At 28.5% G+C, this 24,568-nt stretch overlaps 2 protein-coding genes across 7 annotated transcripts in view; both read left to right on the top strand.

The window, feature by feature from the left end:
- LOC129963981 (uncharacterized) overlaps positions 1-12,079 on the top strand; it is a 78,457-nt gene extending 66,378 nt beyond the window's left edge. For 3 of the 5 annotated variants that reach the window (XM_056078619.1, XM_056078620.1, XM_056078623.1), the window contains exons 2-5: positions 443-639; positions 874-1,017; positions 6,580-7,902; positions 10,585-12,079. In XM_056078619.1, the coding sequence (XP_055934594.1) occupies positions 453-639; positions 874-1,017; positions 6,580-7,902; positions 10,585-10,715 (1,785 nt within the window). In that variant the 5' untranslated portion in view covers positions 443-452 and the 3' untranslated portion in view covers positions 10,716-12,079. The remainder of the gene's footprint in view (positions 1-442; positions 640-873; positions 1,018-6,579; positions 7,903-10,584) is intronic. The other 2 variants (XM_056078621.1, XM_056078622.1) reach the window with 1 other exon arrangement.
- An 8,613-nt stretch (positions 12,080-20,692) lies between these two features.
- The window catches only part of LOC129963036 (sarcolemmal membrane-associated protein-like), a 38,265-nt gene continuing 34,389 nt past the window's right edge, over positions 20,693-24,568 (top strand). Inside the window, exon 1 of one of the 2 annotated variants that reach the window (XM_056077047.1) lies at positions 20,693-20,848. The gene's annotated coding sequence lies outside the window, so the exon portion shown is untranslated. Of the gene's footprint in view, positions 20,849-20,886; positions 21,067-24,568 lie in introns of those variants that run through there. The other variant, XM_056077048.1, reaches the window with a different exon arrangement.

Raw genomic sequence — 24,568 nt, 5'->3', positions numbered from 1 at the left:
CTTGTGTCTCCAATTGCTATGTCACTGCATATATTCTCAGTATCTCGTTTCGGAAGCTATTTATAGATACATAGAAGCCCACTGTTTCCCATTTTATTGCATTTCTCTCATCAATTTTCATTCTCATCTGTTTACCTAGAAGGTTCTCAGTTCTTTTTTGCAGTCTTTTTATACCGCAGTTTCTTCAAGTTATCTCTACTACTATACTGCCAACCAATTGCAGTAAGATATAAAATATAGTTGTGCAAGTCTTGCACACTGTGTGTGCTCTGTTATTTCGTTATTTAAATAATACATCTTGAAAATGTTTCGAGAAAGTTTTCATATTCCGAATTGTCCGCTAGTCGAATCGAATCATCCCGTGAATGTCAATATGTCATTGAGAAGGAAAAAATTTATGATAATTTTTTAATGAATAACAACCCATTCTTTTTCCCACCAGCAGCCGAAGGATGAATGGACCGGACGGCCCAAGCAGCTGGGTGATAGCCGCAGCATGCTGCTTCATCAACATGATGATGTACGGCATGACAAGGTTGTCTGGCGTGCTCTTCGTTGCGTCTGTACCCAGGTACGGAGTTAACAGAGAATCGGCCTCCTTCCCCTACACGTTCGCCAATTTTGTACGGAACACAGCAGGTAAATTTTCCTAAATATACATTCAAATGTAATAATAAATTTAATATGCACAATTCTAATTATTTGATAAAAAAAAGTTAATGAATAAAATATATCTTTTTTTCATTAAATTTACTTTTAAATTTAAAGTTTTGAAATGCTAAGAATCCACCTTTAGTTATCATTTTACAGTATTCAAAATGCTTCACAGAAAATCTCATATTTAATACTGTTATTACAATTCCATGATTTCAGGTCCGCTGGTGGGGTATCTCGGCGATAGGCTGGGTGTCAGGTTAGTGACCACATTCGGATGTCTACTGGCTGCCATTGGAGTGGGCACCTGTTTTCTGGCCGAAAGCATAGGAACTATCACAGTACTCTGGGGAACAATATTTGGTAAGTTTCTAATCATTTATCTCCTGAAAGCATTGGAGTGGGACAGAATTGGAGGAGGGAGGGGATATGCAAACCCTCAATAGATTATTATATGAGTGTCCCTTTTTCAATGTCATTTAGTGATGCAGTGTAGCGTGTTTTATAATGAAGAAACCCGAATATATATTTTGCAAGCCTTTCTTTCCACCGATTGGATCCAAATTTTGACCCAGATCTAAAATTTTGGTAATAAGACCGCATATCAAATTTCATTTCTCGTTGCGTTTTTGCGTTTGTGTGTTGTTGCGTTTTTTAGTTACCTCGTTCAGCAACACACTGATTTATAAATCAACAAATGCAGAACAATAACTTAAGGGATGGGAATAACTCGTCCCCACCTTTAACTAGTTTGATCCAATATTTAATACTTTTGAAGATAAATCTATATATTAAATTTCCTTTATATAGCTTTGTGCGTTTTGTGAGAGAATTCTCTCTACCTCTATCGTATTATATCTAAATTTTGATAGAAATCTACGAATGTTATATTGAGACACCATATTGAATTTGAATTTCATTACTATAACTTAATGAATTTTTCAGCTATGTTTTGACTTTTAGTTTCATAGATAGATGAAATTCAATAGATTCAATTCATAGATTCATGAATTCCAAGAATGTGTTTTTCCGGGGAAAAAAAGGAGATTCGTTAATATCTTGAGGTCGAATTTTTTGACGATTGCAATATTTTCCCTTCGTATGTAAACTTCATATCTCAGAAAATTAAAAGGACTGCACCTTTATTAAACTTTGTAAGCATCTGTATTTAAAAAATGATTTTTTTCTATATTTGATTTTGCTTCTTGAAATAAGTAAAAGCAGCAATAATAATATCAACGAAAGTTACAAAAAAAAAAAGTTAAATGATTTACATGTGTTTATCTGCCTGGATCAATTCGTTATACTGTCAGTAAGTGTCATGAAAAAGAAAATACGGGACAGGGCGTTGACTTGGATTAGAAAATTTTGTTTTTCTTCATTCCTTAAGATGGATAATTTTTTTTAAGGTTTCTCGAGATAAGATAATTTTTTACACGACTTCCATGAAAAAATAGATTGAAAAAATTTCGTCGCTAGAACTAGACTGATTCTTATCTGAAGTTCCGCTCAAAAGAACATTTAATTTTTTTTTCTTACTTTTTTCTCTATATTGGAAGTTTTTATATTTTAGTATTCAGCTGAAAAATCACAAAAAGGCTCTAACTCTAAACTAAGTTAAGAGAAATTTTATGAGTTGAAATGCTACTGAAATCTAATATTATATAAAAGGATTGGGAAAAATCGAATTTTTCATATTTTACGAGCTACTGCAATGTCTGTATGTATTGATTCTTTCTTTCTAGTAGCAATACTTTATTTAAGGAATAAAAGTTGAAAATTGAATTCTGATATGAAAGGTTTATTAAAAAAGAATTCTGTTAGAGATGACATGACTTTTACTTGCATAAAATAAATCAAATAAAAAATATTTTTTAAAAGCATATATTCATTTATATGGTACTGTTTTGCCGACTACATTACTTTTTACTTTTATTATTTTCAAACATTTACTCTTTAATTTGTAATGTATTATTATAAATAACATGACTGAAACATTATGACATATAGAATTTTGAAAGCAGTTTCTCACAAATTAATTAACTCTCAAAAGTTCGAGTTAGTAGGGCAAAATCAAAATCTAATTAGTTGATAATTAACTTCTGAAAATATTAAAATGATATTTTGGCTCAAGAATACACAAAAATAAAAATTTCAGATTTCTAGCAAATGGACAAAATTTTATCTTTGTAAACCAGAAACAAATGAAAAAAAATACTTTAAAAAATTCGCATCGGTTAAATTGAAGCCAAAAGTAAATTTTATTTATCTAGAAGGAAAGGATTTTTTTTTTCCTCTTTCATTGCGTTTTCTAATCAATTTTACTCATCGATGATATTTAAACAAAATACATTTGTTTATCTCACTTATGAAGCTCAATTTTAAGCAATACTTCAACAACTCACCAAAAAAGAAAACTCTTAAATCATTCAAAAGAAAGGGGAACTACGTGTTTTATCTCTATTAATAATAAAGGAGAACGTACGTCTATGTGCGCATTGGCGTTCTGGAAGGCAGATCACTTGGCCTAGATGTTCCAAATTTGGTACAGACATTACGGAGTATGGAATTGTGTACCTCGAAACTTTTTTTAAAGTTTTAAGAAATTAAAAATTATACAAAATTTTGATGTTTTACCATCAGTATTTGGTTTTTGCGCCATTTTAAAATTCAAGAGATTTTTTTTATAATTTTAAAAGGGGATTTAATTGAAACAATAAAATTCAAACTGCTTCTATTATTTCATGAAATATTTAATCATTCGATTTTCTTCCATCTAGAAAGGTTCTGCTAATTATTTAAAAATCCTGAACGAGGAATCAAAAATCATAAAAAACAACGTGTACTTTGAAATATATTATCTTGATACTTTATTTTCTTAGAAGAAATGAGCTGTCAAGGAACTCGACTCCATTAGAAACATTCATATGCGCAATAAAGCAGGTATGGAAGGTGTAGGGTTATTAAAATTAGCAGACTTAAATGACTGTTCATGATTAAAAATAGTTTTATGAGTAAATGCTGAACATTAAGTTTTCAGTAAGAGATTGGATTGAAATCAAAAATAACCAAATATTTTCATTGAATCAGCTAGTCACCAAAGCCGGTTAGCTTCCAATATCCTGAAAAGCTCTCAAAATCAGTTTGACTTTATTTACAGTAACCGCAAGGAAATGATAAGGCAAGCACTATCAGCCCTACTCAATCAAGGAAATCCGGCTTTTTATGAAGAACTCAAATCCTCACATAAAAGGGGCTAAACTTTGTTGCCTTAAGTTATCACTGATTCGCTTTTTGCATCATGAAAGGAATAAACTATTTGTCTTGCAAAAGTAATGACATATAACAGCTATTCTTACTTATTATGGGTCTTTTTGTGTTTAATTTTGCAGAATAATGAAAAGAATTCAGCTTGTATTTAATCTCTTAGTCGTCCGTAACGTGTTTGACGCATTCAAGTAAAACTTCTGTAGAGCGGCCGTAACGCTCTTCAAGTGTTCTTCTACATTTTAAAACTTTTAAACGTTTAAAACTCTTTGAAAATGTTTACTTGCTTGAGGTTTTATTTTTGTTCGTTGTAATACAGCAAAAAACAAAGAAAAAACAGAAATTTTCACGGATAGAAAAGGACGGTAACAGGGTTAAATCCCTTGAATACAAATTTTTTACTCTTCATTTTCTATGAAGATGTGGAGAACCAGTTCTGAATTTTTAAAAAAAATTCCTGAATTTTTTTTTTTTTCAAATTATTTTTAAGTCAGAAGATGGGGGATTGAGGATTAAATAACCCCAAAGAAACTACTTTTACTAAAAACTGCTTAAATTAATTTTAAAAGGTTAGTGGGATGTATATGTTTCGTTAATAGCAAAAGTAGCGATTTCTGTGCCACCTAAGTTAGCGATTTATGTACTTACTTGTCGTCTTTGACGACCAGTTTGCTCACCCGAGATTATTGATTTTTTTAAAGCTGTTAAACGGTTAATATGGCATGGAACTATTTAAATTTTCCTTATTATTTGATTCGATTAAAACAGGACTTTACTGAAGACAAGACATTAAATGGATCAATATAATATTAATTGTTATGGGTGCAAATTTATGATACGAAAAAAAAGTGAAGGGAAAATCCTATTTCGAAGTCCAAGGAAAGCAATGTTTTAGTTATTGGACAAAAGCATTCGATTGAGTGTTTTGATAAATGAGTTTGAATTTCATCACAGCATTAAAAACAGACTTTCTACCAAATTATATTTAAAAATAAATTGTAAAAAATATCAATAAAAATAATTTTTTGAATTTTAGGGCAAAAATTATATTTGTGAAATAAGAGTTTTGAAGATATAAATATCAATTTGCGCAAGAAATAACGAACTATTCATCTGGCAATGGCTAGGCATATTTTCATGCTCGATTACATTTTTTTTTGACGCTTATTCCTATAATCTTGATTTCTATAACATATCTTTTCTCCTGAATGAATAGAGTTCTGTTTGATAGTGAATCTTGTCTAGAGAATTTATAATAATAATTTATAACTCCATTAATTAGATAATAGGAGCTTGAAGTAAATGCAACTGTAAAAACATTCAATAAAGTTTCTGAAACGTTCGTATGCAGGTTTGTTTACATTTGACTGTTGTCGTTCAACGATAAACAATAAGATCGATTTCTACGCTAGAGTTTTACATATATAAATATGCCAAAAGGAAAAGGATATATATATATATATATATTCTTATGGCATATTATATTTAGAAGTAGTAAGTAGACTTTTGCAAAATATATTAAATTTAAGCAAAATTAAAACAATTGAGCTAAGCATGCTTCTTAACATTATTAAAAATTGCCTCGATATAAACATTTTGTTCACATATTAAGAAACACGACATATTAAGAAATGTAGTAATTGTTGGGATAATTACACTATCATCCCATTTACCCTTCGTATCTTCTATGGACTGTTCTTATGAGCGTTGCCATCTTGCATGGCAGTGCGCAACTCATGATGCATACGCTCTTTGAATGTGTCCGATGTAGGACTTGCATTTTTTTTTTTTTTTTTTTTTTTGTGGTTGTGTTTTCTCTATGTACGTGTCCCACCGTGTTCTATGTCCACTTAAAGGTCTTAAACGCCTGCAATGTTTCTTATCAATTGATTCTGCACATATAATTTTTCCAATAATAGCTAACAATAATAACGTTTTGTATGAATATTTAATTTCTTTTGGAAGAATAAAGGGATTTTAAATTTTTTTTATACAAAAACCATTTTTTGAAGCAAACTATGCATATTAATCTTCTTAATTGAGAACTTGATGACAACCGAAATGAAAAAATCATTTGAATACATTAGTTCAAATTACATATTTTTGCTCATATTAGACAATAACAAACAAATACTGATGATTGATTCGAAATATGATTCATTTAAACCTTCCTAAAAATAGAATTAGAAAAATCGAGAAAGTTTAAACGTCAGAAATATAATTTCGTACTAATAATATTGCTACTTTACTAACAAATATAAAGTGTTTTATTTTAAAATAATAGTTTCTTCTTGGATTTATTCGCTTTATAGTTGAACGAAAGCTGCTTTAGTGAAAATGAATGATTTATTGTGAAAAGCGGTAATAGTATTTAAACACAGGCTGCTTCATGTTACTTCTAAGTAATATAGCTAGCTCTTATTTCTAAAAAAATGGAATTTATGAAGATTCTTGTTATTGAAAAATTATTGTTACAGATTTTAAGTAGTGCATGCATTGAACTTTTCAAAAATAAGCAATCCACTACAGTTTTATGTGTTTATTCTCATAATATAATAAATATTCGATTTATTCATTCATGTATTCATTCATTATAAAGATATTTATTAGAATTTTTAATGCTTAACTTTCTTCATTTAAGATGGGCTTTTTTTTTAGGTCTTGGCTTTGGTTTAGGAAACATCTTACTGCCTGTGAAGATCAATCAATATTTTGATAAATACAGGGCAACAGCATCCGGAATATCCTTCTCTGGTGCATGTTTGGGATCCTTCATTCTACCACCTATCGTAGAAATTCTGATGGATTTCTACGGCCTTTCTGGGACATTCCTCATCTTGGCTGGATTTGTCCTTAACTGCGTGCCGGCGGCTCTCCTTTTACGAAAACCTGATTGGCTAAAACAACCAACAAAACCTATTCCTGATTTCCAGGGAACCGATGCAGAAAAGCAATGCATTATATCTGGGAAGAAAGTGAAACTTTACACCGTTGAAAACGACGCTGCCACTCTTCCTGCTCTTAACACAAAGAGCAATGAAGCAATGCAAAAACACCCAAACTCTGCTCCACCACTTACATACGATGAAAAAATGAAGAGGTTGTCCACCGAAACTATTTTTTCAAATTACGCTGTTCGAATGAGTACTCCAGATGCACTGGATTTCGAACAAATAATTGAAAATGCCAAAGGCAGACGAAAAGTAGATCAAAATGCTGTCGAAAGCGAGATCAGTAATCCAACAGAAGTGAATCCAACCTTTGCCAAAGACTATCTGCCCATACCAGATGAAAAGACCACTCACGATGTTTACATAGTAACTAAACAAAGAACTTTGTCCGACGGTTCTGTTGTGCCTTTTCCTATCCTCGAGTATGATCGTCCATATTCCAAAAGCTTCAATGAACTTTATGTCACAAATGGTTACCAGACAAATATCGTTGAAGATTATATGAAAAAGGAATCCTACCCCACACCTTATACGCCTGTAGCTGAAAGCTACTCTGGAGGTCTGGAGTCCTTTAACATTATTTATGACCCAATTTTCATACTCATAGCTATCACCAATGCTTTGTACTGCTTTATGTTTGTCTGTGTGATGACAGTTATTGTGGATTTCGCAAGAGATATCAATGTTGGGTTGTCAAATGAGAAGTACATTCTTATGTCCTTATCCGTAGGAGATCTTATTGGTAGATTAGGATTGGGTTGGGTGACTGATAACGGATACATGACTAGAAGTAATTTCGCCGCCATATGCTTTCTATTCCAGGGTATAACAACCACTATTATAGCCTGGTCCACAGGATTTCTCATGCTGGTTACCTTAGCAGCGCTATATGGCATGTCCGAAGCAGGTCTCATTTGCATCTTCCCCCTCATCGTCGCTGAATTCATCGACGAAGACAAGCAAACTGTGGCGATTCCATGTACACATTTCTTGGCGGGACCACTTTGTTTGACGGTGGCTCCTCTCATTGGTAAGAAAGTGACCTTTAACACTAATATTGTCAATCTTAGTTACACGAGATAAGTTGAGGATTGCTATGACAGATAAAACAAAATGTTGGTTAATATGAAAAGGAAAACAAGCACTTAACATAGTAATAGTTATCAGCTAACATACTATTTTTAAATTGCATGATGCAATGTGCATGATAAAAGAAATCGTTCAAAACGGTTTCTGTAAGATAGACCGTTGGATTTTGAGTTGTCGTAATCACTTTTTGGATAGTAGGTGTTCCTTTTGGAAACTTTTTTTGAAATTTAAATCAAACATCTATTTATAAATTAATAAAAAATAATGTTTATCCTCATTAATTTCAAAACATATTAAATGTATCAAAATCATTTCACACTATTTTAAAATTCAAAAGCTAAACTTTTCCAGTATCAGTTCCAGTACAACTTCTGTCTAATTTTATTAATTTTTAAAAATATATTAAAATATAATTTACAATCAGATTTTCACTATTTGATTATTGGATTGATACTGAAAAGTTTTGTGATACTTTAAACTATTTGTGTGTTTACGTTATCGCTGCCATATAATTAAGAACAAATTTTAAAACTATAATCAAGAATAGCCAAATCTAAAGATCCAAATGTACTTTTTTTATTTATATTATCATACTCCGTATACAAACATTTATATAGAGAGAGTCTTTATAATTAAAGTTTCAATATGAAAATGGCCATAAAAGGAAAGCCGTTGGTTAAGATAGTTTAAAGGAGATCATAAGATTTTATTTTTTGGAAAAACGGAAAAAGGGAAAAAAACTCAAGAATTTGCCATGTGTGGGTAATGAAGCTAGCTGTATGTAATATTGTTAATGAATATTGGCCATGGATCATCTTGTGGACGGATAAGAACCAATTTTTCCTAAATAGGAATGGCAACATCCATAATTGCTGGATTTCAGTTAAACAAATCTCTTATGTTATTCACCAGTTCCATTGAATTGTTCTAAAGTCACCAAACGTTGACTAATTTTTCAGGTCTTTCTTTTACAGCCATTTCAAAGAAGAACCTTAGTTATAAAAATCCTATACTTTCTAGTATACCTATTCCAAAAGAAAAAAAAGTTATTTTACCAGCAAGATAATCATCAAGACCAATCACAATTTTTTTAAAAGTATTAAAGATTGTTAAAGTAAATTTTAAAACAATGTGCTTTTATTTTTTTTAAATATATATATAAATATTTGTAATAGTTAAGATACTTTCCAGCAGATTATCATTTTCGATGCTCATATAATTCCACTTCGTCAAATTTAAATTAATAAACTTTAATGCTAATAATTTCTTGAATTTTTCTGGTTATTTATAAATTACTGAATTATTCTTTTCCTTTCACAAAATTTATAAATAAATTTCAAATGATAGAATATAATATTGAATTCAAAGAAGAAATAAAAGGTAAAAGTCTAATTTTGTTGTAATTTCAAGAAAAATTTGAACCGAATATTTCCAAAAAGTCGTTCACATTTTCATGCACGTACGAGCTGCTATTTTCTCTTGAATGAAACATCTGTGCGAAACATCGATAGAGCAGCGACCCTATACAGATGCATGTGTTTTAAATGATTTAAATTTCTCACACCAGATTTTATTTTTCTTCGTGGTTGAAGTAATGTCTGTCTCCAAATTGAAGATCATGTGACTCAAATGAGTCAAATTGATGAGATAAAGCTTATGTGACTCAGATCAGTTGAAAGAACGTGATATCGACATCGTGAGACGCAACTAAGCTGATGGCAGAGCTAACAGAATCCTTCTTCTAAATGTCACGCTCGATTTGTCTTATGCAAAGAAGGAAAATTCGATAAACCAGAGATGAATAAGCGAAAAAGACGAAATCGAATGAATTATGAAGAATGAATTCATCTTTTCATCCGACAAATGCTGTCAACTATTATAAAAATCTTTTTTAAGTGTTGTTTTTTTATTTTGTTTATTCTTTTTTGCTTTTTCGTATGCAGATAAATTATTATAATCACCAAAAAATACGTACTCCAAATTTTAATTCCATATTTTAGATCCTTCTTAGCCCGAAGGAACACATTTTTAGAATTATGCATGTCTGTCTTCGCGCATGATAGGCGCTTTGAGTTAGGCAGATGAAATTAATAGTATGTCTTCATACCACATTTTTAAATTTTTACAAAATTTTGAACAAAATCGATCAAAAGTACGTTCATCTAAATTAATTAAACTATCCTATTTATGTCTCAAAAAGCCCCCATTTCTTTCAAGTTCATAAAACTGGTTGGAATTTACAATTAGCAATGAATTTCTAAAGTCTATTCTAATGAATTCTAAAGTCTATTCTAATGAATTCTAAAGTCTATTCTAATGAATTCTAAAGTCTATTCTAATGAATTCTAAAGTCTATTTAGCTTTTAAACTTCGAAAAGAAATTAAACTCAACGATAAAATGATGCAATGGTTACATAATCAACCCAAAAGACAAAGTAAAAAACATGCTTGTGTCATGTTTATACTATTCTTAAAGAAAAAGTTAAAAATCACATCTAGGTTTTATAAATGATACGCTGGTCCTTAATTAAAAATAGAGTATAAAAATTATTTAAACATTTAAAAGATATTAACATTTAAAGAACATTTTAAAGATATCTTTCTCTTCTGTTTCTCTCTCTAGGCTATTTCCGGGATGATGGTGGTTCTTATGCCTATATCTTCATCGGAATCGGAATCGTATCCGCAGCATGCTGCATCGCCTGGCTGTTGGCCCCCTGCATCCTCAAGTGTAGAAAAAGGCTAAAAAGCTGATGACTTACTCAGAGAGGGAAGAAGATTCCTTGATTTTATATTAAACATTAATTCTCAAGATATTGCTTTCAGGGATGACCCTTGAAGGACAAGCAGCAACCATTTCAATAGATCAACTATGATTCTCATTGCGCGTTTATCGGAAATTTTAGGAATTATCCATAGCTACTTGAAGGCGTGGAATGGATTTTTATGTGAAAAATATTATGTTAAGTTTATTGAAGACTGTTATAGTCTCGCGTGGTTTATGGACATTTAGAAATATTGATGAAATAATATATCACAGTAAATGTTCCTACTAAGGAAAAATTGCCAAAGAGTGTTTTTATAAAAGGAATTGTTTATATTTTTAAGTTGTTTTAAATTAATTTTATTTCGTTTGAGAGAAAAAATATTTGTAATTTATTTATATTTGAAATTATGTTCTGTGTCTCCGTTTGAAATGTTTATAAAAAATTGCTCTTCTGTGAAAACTTTATATGTTTCGGAATTCATTGTATTCAATTACAAATTTCGAATAAAATTTACTGTGCCTTTATCTCTTAATTTTTTGTTTACAATTAAAAATCGTTGATTTAGTATTGGTCAAGTGATAAAATTTAAAACTCACAATAATAAACTATGCAATCTATTTGATTACCAAAGAAACATTGCAGACTATTTTTAAATATCCCTCAACCTTTACTAAATAATGTAAAGAATAGATTTTATTGAATCTGGTAAACTGAAATTCGAAATCCCTATCATTCAAAAGTTTATTATTATTTTCCATATTTCTATAAGAGATGGTGATCTTAGTGAAAAACTGGGATAGCAAATATTGTAACTTAATGCATTTATCATGAGCTTTTGAACCAATCATTATACTGCAGAAGTTCATAACTTAATATTTAATAAATGATGAAATAAAATTATGTTCGCTTAAAACTTCGAGTCCAGATTTAAAATATTTTTATCAAGAAAAAATACTGCATAGAGCCGTTCTTATTAAATTAACAGGAAAGACAGAATCATTGCGTTGTTCAGATAAATCCCAGTGTTTTAATAAGAATTTCTGTTTAAATATTTCGAATACTAATTTTTATTTTGGATTTTTTAACGAGTTTAGAGATTGTATAATTGAAGAAATCTATTAATATCCCAGTTCACCAGCATCCAAAACACTATTTAATATTGTTAAAAAGCTTACTTCCTTGGTGAAAATTTTGAAAAATGTTTTTGCCTTTCTTTGTGTAGAGCCTGCAAAATGTACCTGTTTCTATTTTATATTGAATGTTAGATTTTTATGTTTGTGTTAATAGTGAATGTAATGATATATATAAAATATTGTGCTCAAAAGTGAATGCTAGACGGTCTGTAATCATAATAAATAAAGACATTTTTGATAAAGCGAATACATTTTTAAAAGATTAGTCCAAAATAAATCATTAATATATTAAAAATGTGTAAAAATATGAAATTAAATTAATCATTTTATTAAAATAGGAACCGCATAAGGTGCACTGCATAAGGCAGGAAAATATATAAATCCACCACTGAATATTTTTCACTAATATGTGATGAATTTCCTCAAAACATTTACGATTCTGGAGTCAATTTTAAGAGATTTCATAAATATATATAGAGAGATTTAAGCCATTAGTGACTGTAATACTTACACACATTTATTTCTTCGAAATTTAAGAACTTTTTTTACATATCATTCTGCTCTATTTTTTAGCGATGATTTTCCAACATTTGAATCTTTAACAAACAGTTTTGAATTTCTCTTTACGCCAAAGAGAAATAATTAAATACATAAAAACTAAAAAAATGGACTCATTGAAAAAAAATAAGAAAATAGTCGAAATTACATTCACTGGCCACATTACCTTTAAAAAAATCTCTTTTCTATAGAATTTTAAATTTGAAAGTGAAAGTTTCTTTCAAAAAAAAATAGCACACAAAAAACACGCAAGGTTCTTTTTTTTTTTTTTTTTTTTTTTTGTCATTACCACAATTATTTGATTTTGGTTTGAAATAAAAGCGAACGTATGATCCTGAGGTTCCCAGTTTTGTGATCCGATATGATTTAGTAACAGAATCTCAGCTTCGATATGAGAGGATTACTAGTTCGAGATGCAATTTCACTGACCTCTGTAACATTCCCAGGCTTATGCCCCATTTAATCTGTTGAATTCAAATGTCTCCAGCTGGTGTTGTGCAAAAGATTGAAGAAGGGACATTAGCGTAAATATCGTTCTCGTCACCCGTTCGCAATTCAAAATTACTTTTATTATTTACCATGACAACCATGTTCATTATGTAATATCAAACATTCTTAAAATCGAGATTGCACAAGCTGATTAATTTTAAATTTCACCATTTGTAATATTTACACATACAGTTATGAAAGCGATTACGACCCTATAACTTACGCAGAACATTTTTTTTTAAAGAAAATTGTCATATCCGTGACATCATATTCACATGACAAACAAAACTGCGGATGTCATTTAATATTGCCCTGCACGCACTCAATTTTTCGATAATCGTAATGATTGTAAGCCAGACAATGGCGGCTTGTACATTGAAGTTGAGATGGTTCTGTAATTTATATTTCATTAGGTAATGATTTATTTTGCGTAATATAAGTCTTCATATTTTTAGAATTGATTTGTATTTTTTTTTAATTAACTGCTTTAGTGAATAACGCAAAAAGAGAATTATATTCAAATAATTAATTTAAAAAAACGAATTTAAATCAATTTTTCTAATGTACTTTCTACAGTCATTACTTTCTTTTATAAAAAATTATTCTACTGCACTTGAAAAATTTTTTAAAAAATGCAAATGCAAATTTAAAATGCGAATACGTTTTTGTTATTTTCATTTTTTTTATCACAAACACATTGGAATACAGTATTTTTTTATATAAATTTTCGTTATTCTTTGATTACTCTTTTTATTTATTTTCAAATTTCAAACCCGCGAAAAAGTTTTTGTTCTGAAAAAAATTTTTTACAAAATTTCTAAGAAGTCTAATATTGCATTTCTGGCACATTCTTTCCTTCACACGAAGGGGAAGTGAATATGTTTTGTTAATGCACATACCCAGCAACGAAAAATTGGTGCTGATTTCAAAAACAAATCGTTAAAATTGTTTGTCTTTTACGATGGGATGGATATTGTTTTATCCTAAGTTTTTCCTGAAAGCAATTTGTCTAAAACGAAAAATGCTTTTAATTTATAATGAATTTAAGTGTAAACTGCAAAATTAGACAAATTAGTGATTATATTAATGGAGTGAAAAAACTTGGGATACTGTATTTCCAGAGTCCATATACTCGACGAAAATTCTGCTTTTGCAAAGTCAAATTAATAAAAAATTTCAACAAAAATACATTAAACATTGACAAGAAACTTTATTATTATTGTGATCTTTCTGTTTTGTGACATATTATTTAAAGATAAACAGAAACCGATAGCGAGATTAGTGGGACCAAGAATCATTCGAAAATAAGTAACGAATGATTAATCAAGCAATTCGTTAAGTAATGTTTAGGGAAATTTTTTTACGTTATTAGGTTTTTGAAATGAAAAGCGTCCCTCGAGACAATATTGCTGCATTTTCCAGTGATTCAAATCGATTTTTAAATTGATAAAAGTATTGAAAAGGGCAAGCTGAATGCAACATAGACTTTTTTTACGTTTTAAAATAAATATATATTTTGCAGCTTAAAGTTAATATTATTAATGGAAACAATTTAGAATGAATAATTTTTAACCATCATTTTTATTATTAATTAATTTTAATATAATTAATCGTCACTTTTATAAGTCATATATATGAATTAAGTAAACAATTTATTTTTATTTCTTCAAGACATTTTGAATCTTAAAAAAATATTACTAGAAAAAATCGTTTGACAATTCATAAAAGACAGAATGAAAAGTAGCAGAATCCAATTAGTTCAGCAGCGACTTTGTTTATTTTAGTGGGACTTTATTTCGTTTGCATATATAAAATTATACTGATTATTGTTTAGTAAAATCTAGTTGATATGAACAGCATTATTTGCCTTGGAATTATTTTCAGGTTTACTAATAAAGAAAAATTAAATATTTGATTATTTATCATATTACCACCTTTAAAATCTTCCTTAAACTACGACATTTACTAGCAAAATTTAGAATACCTTAACTTGACAAATATTTCTTACAAATGCTATCACATATCAAATCAGTATGTATGCATACGGGGTGTCTCAAAAAAGGGAAACAAGTTTTTATTTCGCTAAATATTACACCTAGACACATACTTTAAAATACAAGGTTTCATTAAATGAGTTGAGAAGAATTAATAAGTTATTCTTTTGCTGAAATACGAAACTTCAGCTCAGAACTCAATGATCTAAAAATGGTAGTATGGCCAATATTTTAACTTAATGACTGATATCCATAGAGCATTCGTTAAATCCACGGACTGTTACAATAGTTAAATAGACGACTACACGATCTACGTTCTAGAATAGACTACTATTCGAATCGAACTATTCGACTACTTCAACTAAAATTTAATTCTTCTTTTTTGAAGAATATAATTTGGACAAAAGGTTCATCATCAATGAAATTTTTCTATAAATAGTTGATATGGCCTTATTAAAAATTGCTGATATATTCAACTATTTTGATTGGCAGTATGTTTGAACTAAATGATGAATTGCCTCTTGTCAGTACAAGTTCTGTAAATCTTTGCTGACGGATTCAAAAAAGTCTGTCTTTATATCACAAGTGGTGCACTAGAACACAAATACAAAAATATTGTTTAAAAAAATGCACTTTTGTATAATTCAAGAAGTAAGTATTATTATTTTTTATTCCTATCTTTTTAATAATCTTTTGTAATATGTATATTATTTCGGCAAATTACAGTGAAAGGTTCATTCAAACATCTGTCAGAGGTATGGAAAAATGGTATAAGTCAAAAGCTTTGCTTTTAATATCTCAGAAAATTTTACAGATAGAAGCATGAAACTTTGTGTTTTTATAAATGACTGTAAGAAAAATATTTGATTTCGACATTTTTTACCTATATAAAAATATTTCATTTCAAACATTTTGACATTTTTTACCTATAGAAATAAATTTAATTTTTACAACTTTTTTATTTTTACACTGCACAAAATCAAAAATATTTTTGTACATTTTAATACCTTATTCCATTAAACTTTTCATTGGAAGTAGATGTCTAATTACAATAGTTAAAGAAATAAATGCTTTCTCCACTTTTCTGGAATATATCATTTGAAATGTTAAAAAAAATTTTGTGTAAAATGTTAAAACACTCAAAAGTTTTCTAGCGTCTATAACTTTATTTTAATGGAAATGAGATATCTTATAATACTAAATTTTCATATTTCATAGTTTCTCAAAAAAAAAAATCCCGAATGATTTTTGAAAACTGTAAGAAAAAATTTCAAACTTAATAAAAAATATTACAGAATTTAATTGAGCATTGAAAGATTTAAATTTTATTTACTACATATGCTATGAAAGCAGATATTGAATTTCTATCTTTACTAGCTCAAAGCAAGCAATTAAAATTTTAAGTAACAGGAAACTTCAAACATGATTTTAAGCTGAAAGTAACTTTTTAATATCAATAAGTTATTGTAAATATTAATTAAATATCTTTTCCTGCTTTTGGCTGTATTAAATTCATTTTTATAAACATATTTAGGGTTTTGCCATGTTACTTGCTAATATAATACTACTCATATTCAATAAGATCATAGTTTTTATTAGTAAAATAATCAGATAATAAATTAATTGTTAAGAATCCTTTACTAAAAGCAATTATCTCAACAAAAACATTTCAATCTGCAACAACCTATAAAAGAAAACAATCAAGAGGTCATTAATAGAAAACTTTGAAACAGTTTTCAAGTTTTAAAAAAATTTCTAATACTAATAATGAATAATAAATACTATTTAAATAGCTCTTCTTTTTTACTTTTTGACTATTTTAAATTCAGTTCACCAAACATATTTAGGAACTCCGACATGTTTCTTGCGTGGGCAGTAATGTATGTTCAATAGAAACATAATTTTTAATTAATAAAGCAATTCACTAGTTAATAAAAAGTCAGGAGTTCTTCATTAAGATTTAAGAGTTTTTGTGAGCAATATTTGAAGAAATCTATTGAATATTTAAAATTCCTATAGAACACGAAAATTTCGGCATTTGTTTGTATAGTTTGAGTTTAATTTATTTAGGCATTTAGTTTTATTTATACATAGGTATCTATATACAATTCAAATACATAACATAAAATGCCAAAAATATAAAGTCCGTTGTTGAATGTAAGTGCCAATGAATTTGATTGCGAATCTGAAACTAAAGATTAAGATTCGTAATTATAAGATTAAATAATTCGTAATTAATTCCTATCATTTTTATAAACTAGATCCTAATTATACACGATATTGTACAATATCTCACGATGCTGTTCAATGTTCTAAATGACATATAATATAGTGAAGATATCTAACGATATTGTGGGGCATTCTGTATTAACAAAACGCTCCATCTATCCTGTTCTACTCTTTGCAGAAATGCGTCGAATTAAGCCTTATAAAGAAAAAAAATGTGGATTTTGATCACGCATCAAAAAATCTTAGAAGAAATATTACGCTTGTGCAAAGAGCTTCATTTGGCCTTGAGTAAAGTCGTTATAAAGATGGTTTCTAACCTCACTAAAGAAATATTAGTTATATCAACTTTGTTTCCAGATGAAATAGCCAATCCGAGTAGATACCGAATGGTCTTGCTGAAAACTTTCCAAATCTTTCAGCAGAATTAAGAAGTTTTCATACTTTGTGGAAGTGCTGCTGCTAGTAAGAGATGTTTTTACGAACTAAAACTTGTCAACACGGCATTGTTAAAACAAAATATAAATTATTATATTCTATTATAAGATAATTACATTTGAGATTTAAAAATGATCTTTCACTGGCTCTTCTTCACTTAAATAAGAAATTTATCTGGGTAAAGGTTTTAAACCTATTAAACAAATTCTACAAAGAATTTAAAGTAAGTTTCTAAAAAATAGGATTGGAATTAACGGAATCAATTTAAATATTTCATTTTCTTATCAGATTAAAGCACACGGTGAAAATTAAGCTTAAGGTAATCTCGAAAAAACTGGGAAGATATAAAGTTTTATTCAAGATTAGTTGAACAGTTTTCAAAATTTCCTGACATTTTCTTCATTTTGAATACAAAATGCAATTGGATAGTTAAATTGACTTTCCTCATTCATAAACTCATATAAAAATACCTATCTAATTAAAATAAATGTAACCAAGTATTTTTTTAATGTTTTAATACTAATATTACAATAATTGCCCTATTATCAGAAGATATTGTACGATATTTCCACGATATTCTTCGACATTCTAAATGTCAGCGAATGTCGTGAAAATAACATAATAGTGTTGTTTTGCATTTTGAGCCAATATAGAACTTAATTTTTTTTCTGTGTACACTGCGTAAAAAAAGTAGAAGGACAGTGTCTTTTTGCCAATTAATATCTCTTAATTTCTCCAAACTACCAGATATTTATGCAGATTTAGTTTAATGACTCTTGTTTTCATTTTAGGCAAAAATTAAACATCTACCACTAATATTATTAAGAAAATTAGTATATATAATTTCCGATGCGTAAAAAAAGTAAAAGGACACTTGTTAATATATTTAATTTAGTGAGTTGTTCTTTATTTAAATAGTGATTTTGTACTTTGTTTATCCTTTTCAGTCAAAAAAATCTAATTTGTTTAAAAGTTACGTTGTTTCTCCGTTCTCAAAAATGCCTAAAAGAATACCTTTGAACGATTTGCAAAAAGGGCAAATTTCCGCATATCAAAATGATGGTAAAGGTGTCAGAGAGATTGCTCGATTGTTGCAGGTGAGCACCAATACAGTTTCAAACTTTATCAGAAATCCTTATAAAAATGGAAATAAAAGGAAGACTGGTAGACCGAAGAAGTTAACACTACGTGATGAAAGAAAACTTGCTCGTGTGCTGAAGAAGAACAAAGGAATTGTTTCAAAGGCAAGAAATCAAGCAGGACTTAATCATGTGACGAAACAAACAGTTTACAACTATATTAAAGGATCTAAAAAATGCATTTTCAAAAAACGGAAATATCATCCTAAGTGGAAACAAGCTCACATTGATAACCGTTTAGCCTGGGCTAAGGAGCACATGTCCTGGACTACAGAATGGACTTCTGTGATATTTTCCGATGAAAAGAAATTTAACTTAGACGGTCCAGACGGATATCAGCACTACTGGCATTGTGTGGGGACTGAAGGCGAATACTATTCAACACGACAAATGGGAGGAGGGAGTTTAATGGTTTGGTTGGCTGTTGGATACGGAGGAAGAACAAGTCTGATTTTCTTAAATGGTGGGCAAAAACATACAGACTACATTCAAGTGCTAAATTCCGAGCTTCTTCCTTATGCCTCTGACATGGGGGGTGAAGAGTGGAAGTTTCAGCAAGACGGAGTTTCCATTCACACCGCGACTGGAGTCAAAAATTGGTTCCTAACAAATAATGTGGATGTTTTACTATGGCCAGCCAAAAGTCCTGACCTTAATATAGTGGAAAACATCTGGGCAATGCTAGTTCATCGAGTTTATGCTGATGGAAGGCAATTTGATTCGCAAACTCAGCTTCGAGAAGCATTGAATGACTCGTGGGACAATTTTTGTCAAACTGAAATTCAAACTCTATACAATTCACTTCCAAACAGAATATTTGAAGTTATAAAGGCCAATGGGAAGACCATTCCTTATTAAAGTCACTATTTTTTCATTCATTATAATGTTGTCCTTCTACTTTTTTTACAAAGTTTCAAAAAAGAGAAACTATTTTTGTTGCCATTAATATTTTATGTTTGAACATCAGAATTCTGATGTTAAAATTGTATTTTTGAAACATTTGTTAAATGTTTCTAAAAAAAATTTTAGTAAAAATAAAATATTTTTCGGTTATTGTTACAAAATCAAGCTTCCTTCTACTTTTTTTACGCAGTGTATATTAGGCCATTTATTTAAAACCTTTTACTAAACAAAATAGAGCAAAAGATATGAAAACTTTAGTTGCGTGCCATTTATCTCTTCCCTTCCATTGCGCTCGGAATATTTGATTCTTTTTTACATCTTGCAATCTTGCAAAAAGGTAAACTGACTTTGGCTCAGAAAATTTGACGAATATTCTTGAACATCCTTCCCAAGGTAGCCCAATCTGTCTTAGGAAAGAAAGACGTTTTTATTACATTATAAATAAAATAATACCAGTTATTATTAATAAGCTGCCAACTTCTTCAAAATATTTCGAAATTTTCTCGCTGAATCAGAAGCACTTGACTTTGTTCCTTGAAAGCTCTGAGGACTTTCATGCACATTTAAGTGCATTTTTAAGATACTTATGTTACTTTGACTGCTATTAATTGGATTTATTTCAATTATTGAACATGAAATAGTGAAAGCATTAAAAAGAATACATAGATGATCATACTGATCTTTGAAAATTTAACTTTTTGTGAAGAATGTGAGCCCAAATTCCTCGAGACCTTAAATCTTTTCTGAGGAATAAATTTATATTTATATAGACTTTTTTTCACTTTTTAAACCTAAAATCCAAATAATTTTATGTTATTGAATTCTAAACTTAAGTCGAAGGCATAATAATCAGAGTACTGACTTTCGGAGCCCAAAGCATTTCTAAATTCTACTATACTATATATAGCTCATGACATATTCGCTGGTTTTCAAAGAATCTTCCGACTTTCAGAAATGTTTAAATTTGGAAGAAATTAAGTAATAAATCTTCCCCTGAATAAAATTAAGTTGACTTAAGTTAAATGTGCTTTCATTCGTTGTGAGATAGAATCCGCTGCGCACTTCCTTTCGCTAATCAACGCACATTTTTTCCAAGAATCATATGGGCCTGGGCTTTCGTATGGCAACGTCATATTTATGATTGTTGTCTCTCCATGCCTGATAAATATTGGGATGTGTTGTGTTTATAATATGCGGTTTTCTGCGCTATCTAAAATCTCATAAATTGCATTTTCATCGGTAAGATCATTTTTCTCAAACCTAATGGTATGATTTTCAATAAAAATTAATCAAAAGTACCGTCAAATAATTATTTATGATGTATCAAAATGGCTTGTTCTTCGCACCTGTTGTGATGGGTTAGCGAAAATATTGCTGCATATTATAAATATTTGTCGGTATTTGTATCATAAATTTTAAAGCACCAGCATAAGTACAGGATAAAATCTTTTTTCAGTGTAAGTATTATAAAATAAAAAATACATAATGAAGAAAATACTGTTATTTAATATTGAAACATTTAGAACATTGCTTAAATAGTTCGAATTTTACTATTTTTCTATAAGTATGTTCTCTTATGAATTTCTGTAAAGTAACTTATTCGATATTCATACTTTCTGCAGCACATTTTCAAAATTTTTTACTTATTTATGAAATTATATGACTGCAAAAAGATATATAAAACGAACCATTAAACGAAAACTTTAGGGGCAAGAATATTCATTCTTAAGAAGTATTCACACGTACTATAAATTAAAAATGTGATTTTTTTTCAATGAAGGTAGAAAATTAATTTTTTGTGAAGAATACTGTGTCTATTTTTATATAGATTAAATTTATATAAGAAATTAAACTTGATTGACTACTTTAAATCATTGCTTTCTGAAATCTGAATACTTTTAAAACTAAATTATTTTACTAAAACTAATTATTTTTTCAGATTAGTTCAATTTATTTGTACTGACAATATTCATGAGGAATATTAATTCATTGAGTTTGAACATTTATCGGATTTTATTGTTCCATTTTATAACATTTACATTAAAAAGATAACCTTTAATTGTGCATTATATTTGATGATTAATCAGAAGATTGAGCTTTTTTAAATGTAATGACATTTGAATATGCTGTGCTTGATATGGAAAAGAAAATTATATATTAAAAAATTCATTACCATTGCAATTTATTCATTTATTTAGGAATTCCTTTATGCTTATTGGATCATTTTCTCTGTCTTGTGTATTCATTTTCCCAAAAATATCTATTTACGTATCATAAAGAACCAAGTTTATGAAAATCTTATGGAAACAATTTGCAAAAAATAAACTGATTTTTTTTTTTTTTTACAACTGCATTCTCAATTCTTCATTAATTGCTACTTTTTATGGGTAAGCTGCAATGTTAAAATTCTTTAACTAACTAAAAAAAAATTTATATGTAGGTCCCAGCCTTACTATTATTCATTTTTGGGAGTGGGAGAAGATCTTTTTCTCATAAGCTGAGATTTGGGCAGAATCTTCAGAGCTAATCTAAAATGAATCTGTTTCCAATCATGTGTTGTTGTTGCTTTTTTTTGGGGGGGGGGGAGATAATAAATAAAAAGTTAGGGGTGGATCCTAGCACATCCCGCCAATGTGGCCACCTAGACGGATTTTTTTATTTTATTTTTTATTTATTTATTACATTTATTTTATTTTATTTATTTATTATATTTATTATTATTTCTGGCCTTCAAGTATCGTTTTTTAATTGAAAAATAATAATAACAAATCAATTAGTAGTCAATTTGACGAGATTTCAAATAAGTTGCCAAGAGGTGGGCCCATCTAGGATTTTACCAAAGTTCGGTATAATAATATTAATTCATTTTAAAGGCATGTGATTGAATTAATATAATTGATGGTTTTCTGAGCTTTCTATAATTGCTAACTTGCATACTGTACTGTTATCTTTCCTTTATTATCTAGTATTAGGCAGTTTAGAAAACATAGTGCTATTAAGCTATAAAATTATACTATAGAGTATTTAAACAAATTATATTATTCTGTAATACCATTAAATTACAATAGTATTATTGTGTTACCTATAAATAACCCTTATTATAAGTCTGATGTTAGGGAGTTAAGATTTCTCATTAGATTTAACTATATAAATTCTGTACTATGTTTATAAAGTTTTTTTACATTAAAAAGAAATTTATATTCATCAGATTTATCATCATATTAATTTTGTAAAAAAATTCTTTTTATTTATTAAGTTGAAAATAAAAAAGTTAACATTCTCTTCTTTTTTATAAATAGAAACAAAAGTACAAATGTTGAAACTAATATTCGCAAATTACATTTTTGTTGTCTTACATTGGAAAAAATTGTGCATGCATTTAATCAAGTATGATAAAAACAATTGATGTTGAGTTTTTATCTTTATGCATAATAAACCAATAAATTTATCTCTTAGAAGAAAAGATAAATGTCTAGATGAGATAGAACTAGAAAGAATTTTATTTACTGTTCAGAGTTCTTTCTTACTAGCTTCTTCAATAAATTATCTAATTTTAGGTTTTATTCAATAAGCAATGTGGACTTAAAGTTGCACCTATAACCTTTCTTAATTTATCAAATCCCGTGTGAATTATCTTTGTTGCTTTTGAAACATATCTTATGCAGAATAAAGTATATATCTAATGCAGTCTACTTTAAATAAAGGACATTTTAATACATGTTTTGATTTTTTTAGTTTTTTAAATTTTTTTATAATATTGTAAATTAAATAATATATTTTTTAAACTGAACTCAGTTATTTTTCTTATTGCATGCTATAAAAAATGTTGTTTTTTTATCAATAATATGAAATATAATGCGATATTGCAAATTATTATAATTAGTAATCCAATGATTGTTGAAATTCATTTATTTAAAATGTTATTCTCATTTTTTTTTAAAATAAATTTTCAGAGATTTGATTCTCTGTCTGTTTTAATGAAATTTGATTTTACTTGTCTTTATCCATTAAGAACAATTGAATGTGTGTTTGATTGGTTGGTTTACAAGATTAATATTTTTCACTCCATGTTTTTAAACCTCTTGAAGAATGCTTTAAAGTGGTTATATATTTAATTAGTGAATAAGTGGACAATTCATAACCATATAAAAATAAATTTTAAATTTCCTTTATCATTTAATTAATCTTAAGGCTTTCAAAATCTTAAATATTTGAAAGTCTTTGATTAGTATTTAAAATCATTAGTATTTGTGTCAATTTATTTTTTTAAATTCGACTCATGGTTGGCTTTCCTTGCTGTGAAATTGTTATGCATAATTAGGTGATAATTTATATTTACTGAAAATAAATTTTCAAAAATTTATCTGGCAATGATTTGTAAAAATCTTCTGTAATCATTTCTATATTAAATATCTCAAACCAAAAAATTTTGTTTTCTATGCATGCCTTCCTTAAATATTTATTTTTAAAAATTTGTTACTTCTATAAGTGCAATTTTAAGAGAAAAATGCTTTCCTCTTTGTAATGTTCACAATAAAATTTTATCCCCCTTTACAATTTTTTTCTCTTTGAATATTGCATTTCTTAGAATATATTTTTTAAACAGTATTGAGCATTTTTAGATAACCTTTTTGACTACCATATAAACTTGTTATACATCTTTCATTGTTTGCTAAAAGTTTGATGTTCTTAATTTTTAAAAAAAGAAATAATGATTTCAATATTTTATAAAATTTTATTTTAAAAAATTATTATTGATTTTATGATAATTAAAAGTTTTCAATTTATATCTGCTGTGGATTCAGATAGATAAAAAAAATTTCAAAAGTAGCTGCTTCTCTTCATAGATAATCACTCTCACTAAAGTGAAGCTATGATTAAACTAAAATATTTAATATATAAATCTTTGCTAGGAAAATGTTAATGGTTATTTTTTAAATATATGCTTTTATCTAATAC

This window comes from Argiope bruennichi, chromosome 3, assembly GCF_947563725.1.
Source record: "Argiope bruennichi chromosome 3, qqArgBrue1.1, whole genome shotgun sequence".
NCBI classification, from domain to species: domain Eukaryota; kingdom Metazoa; phylum Arthropoda; class Arachnida; order Araneae; family Araneidae; genus Argiope; species Argiope bruennichi.
Note: the sequence above shows the minus strand (reverse complement) of the source record. Positions and strands in the feature narration are given on the sequence as shown.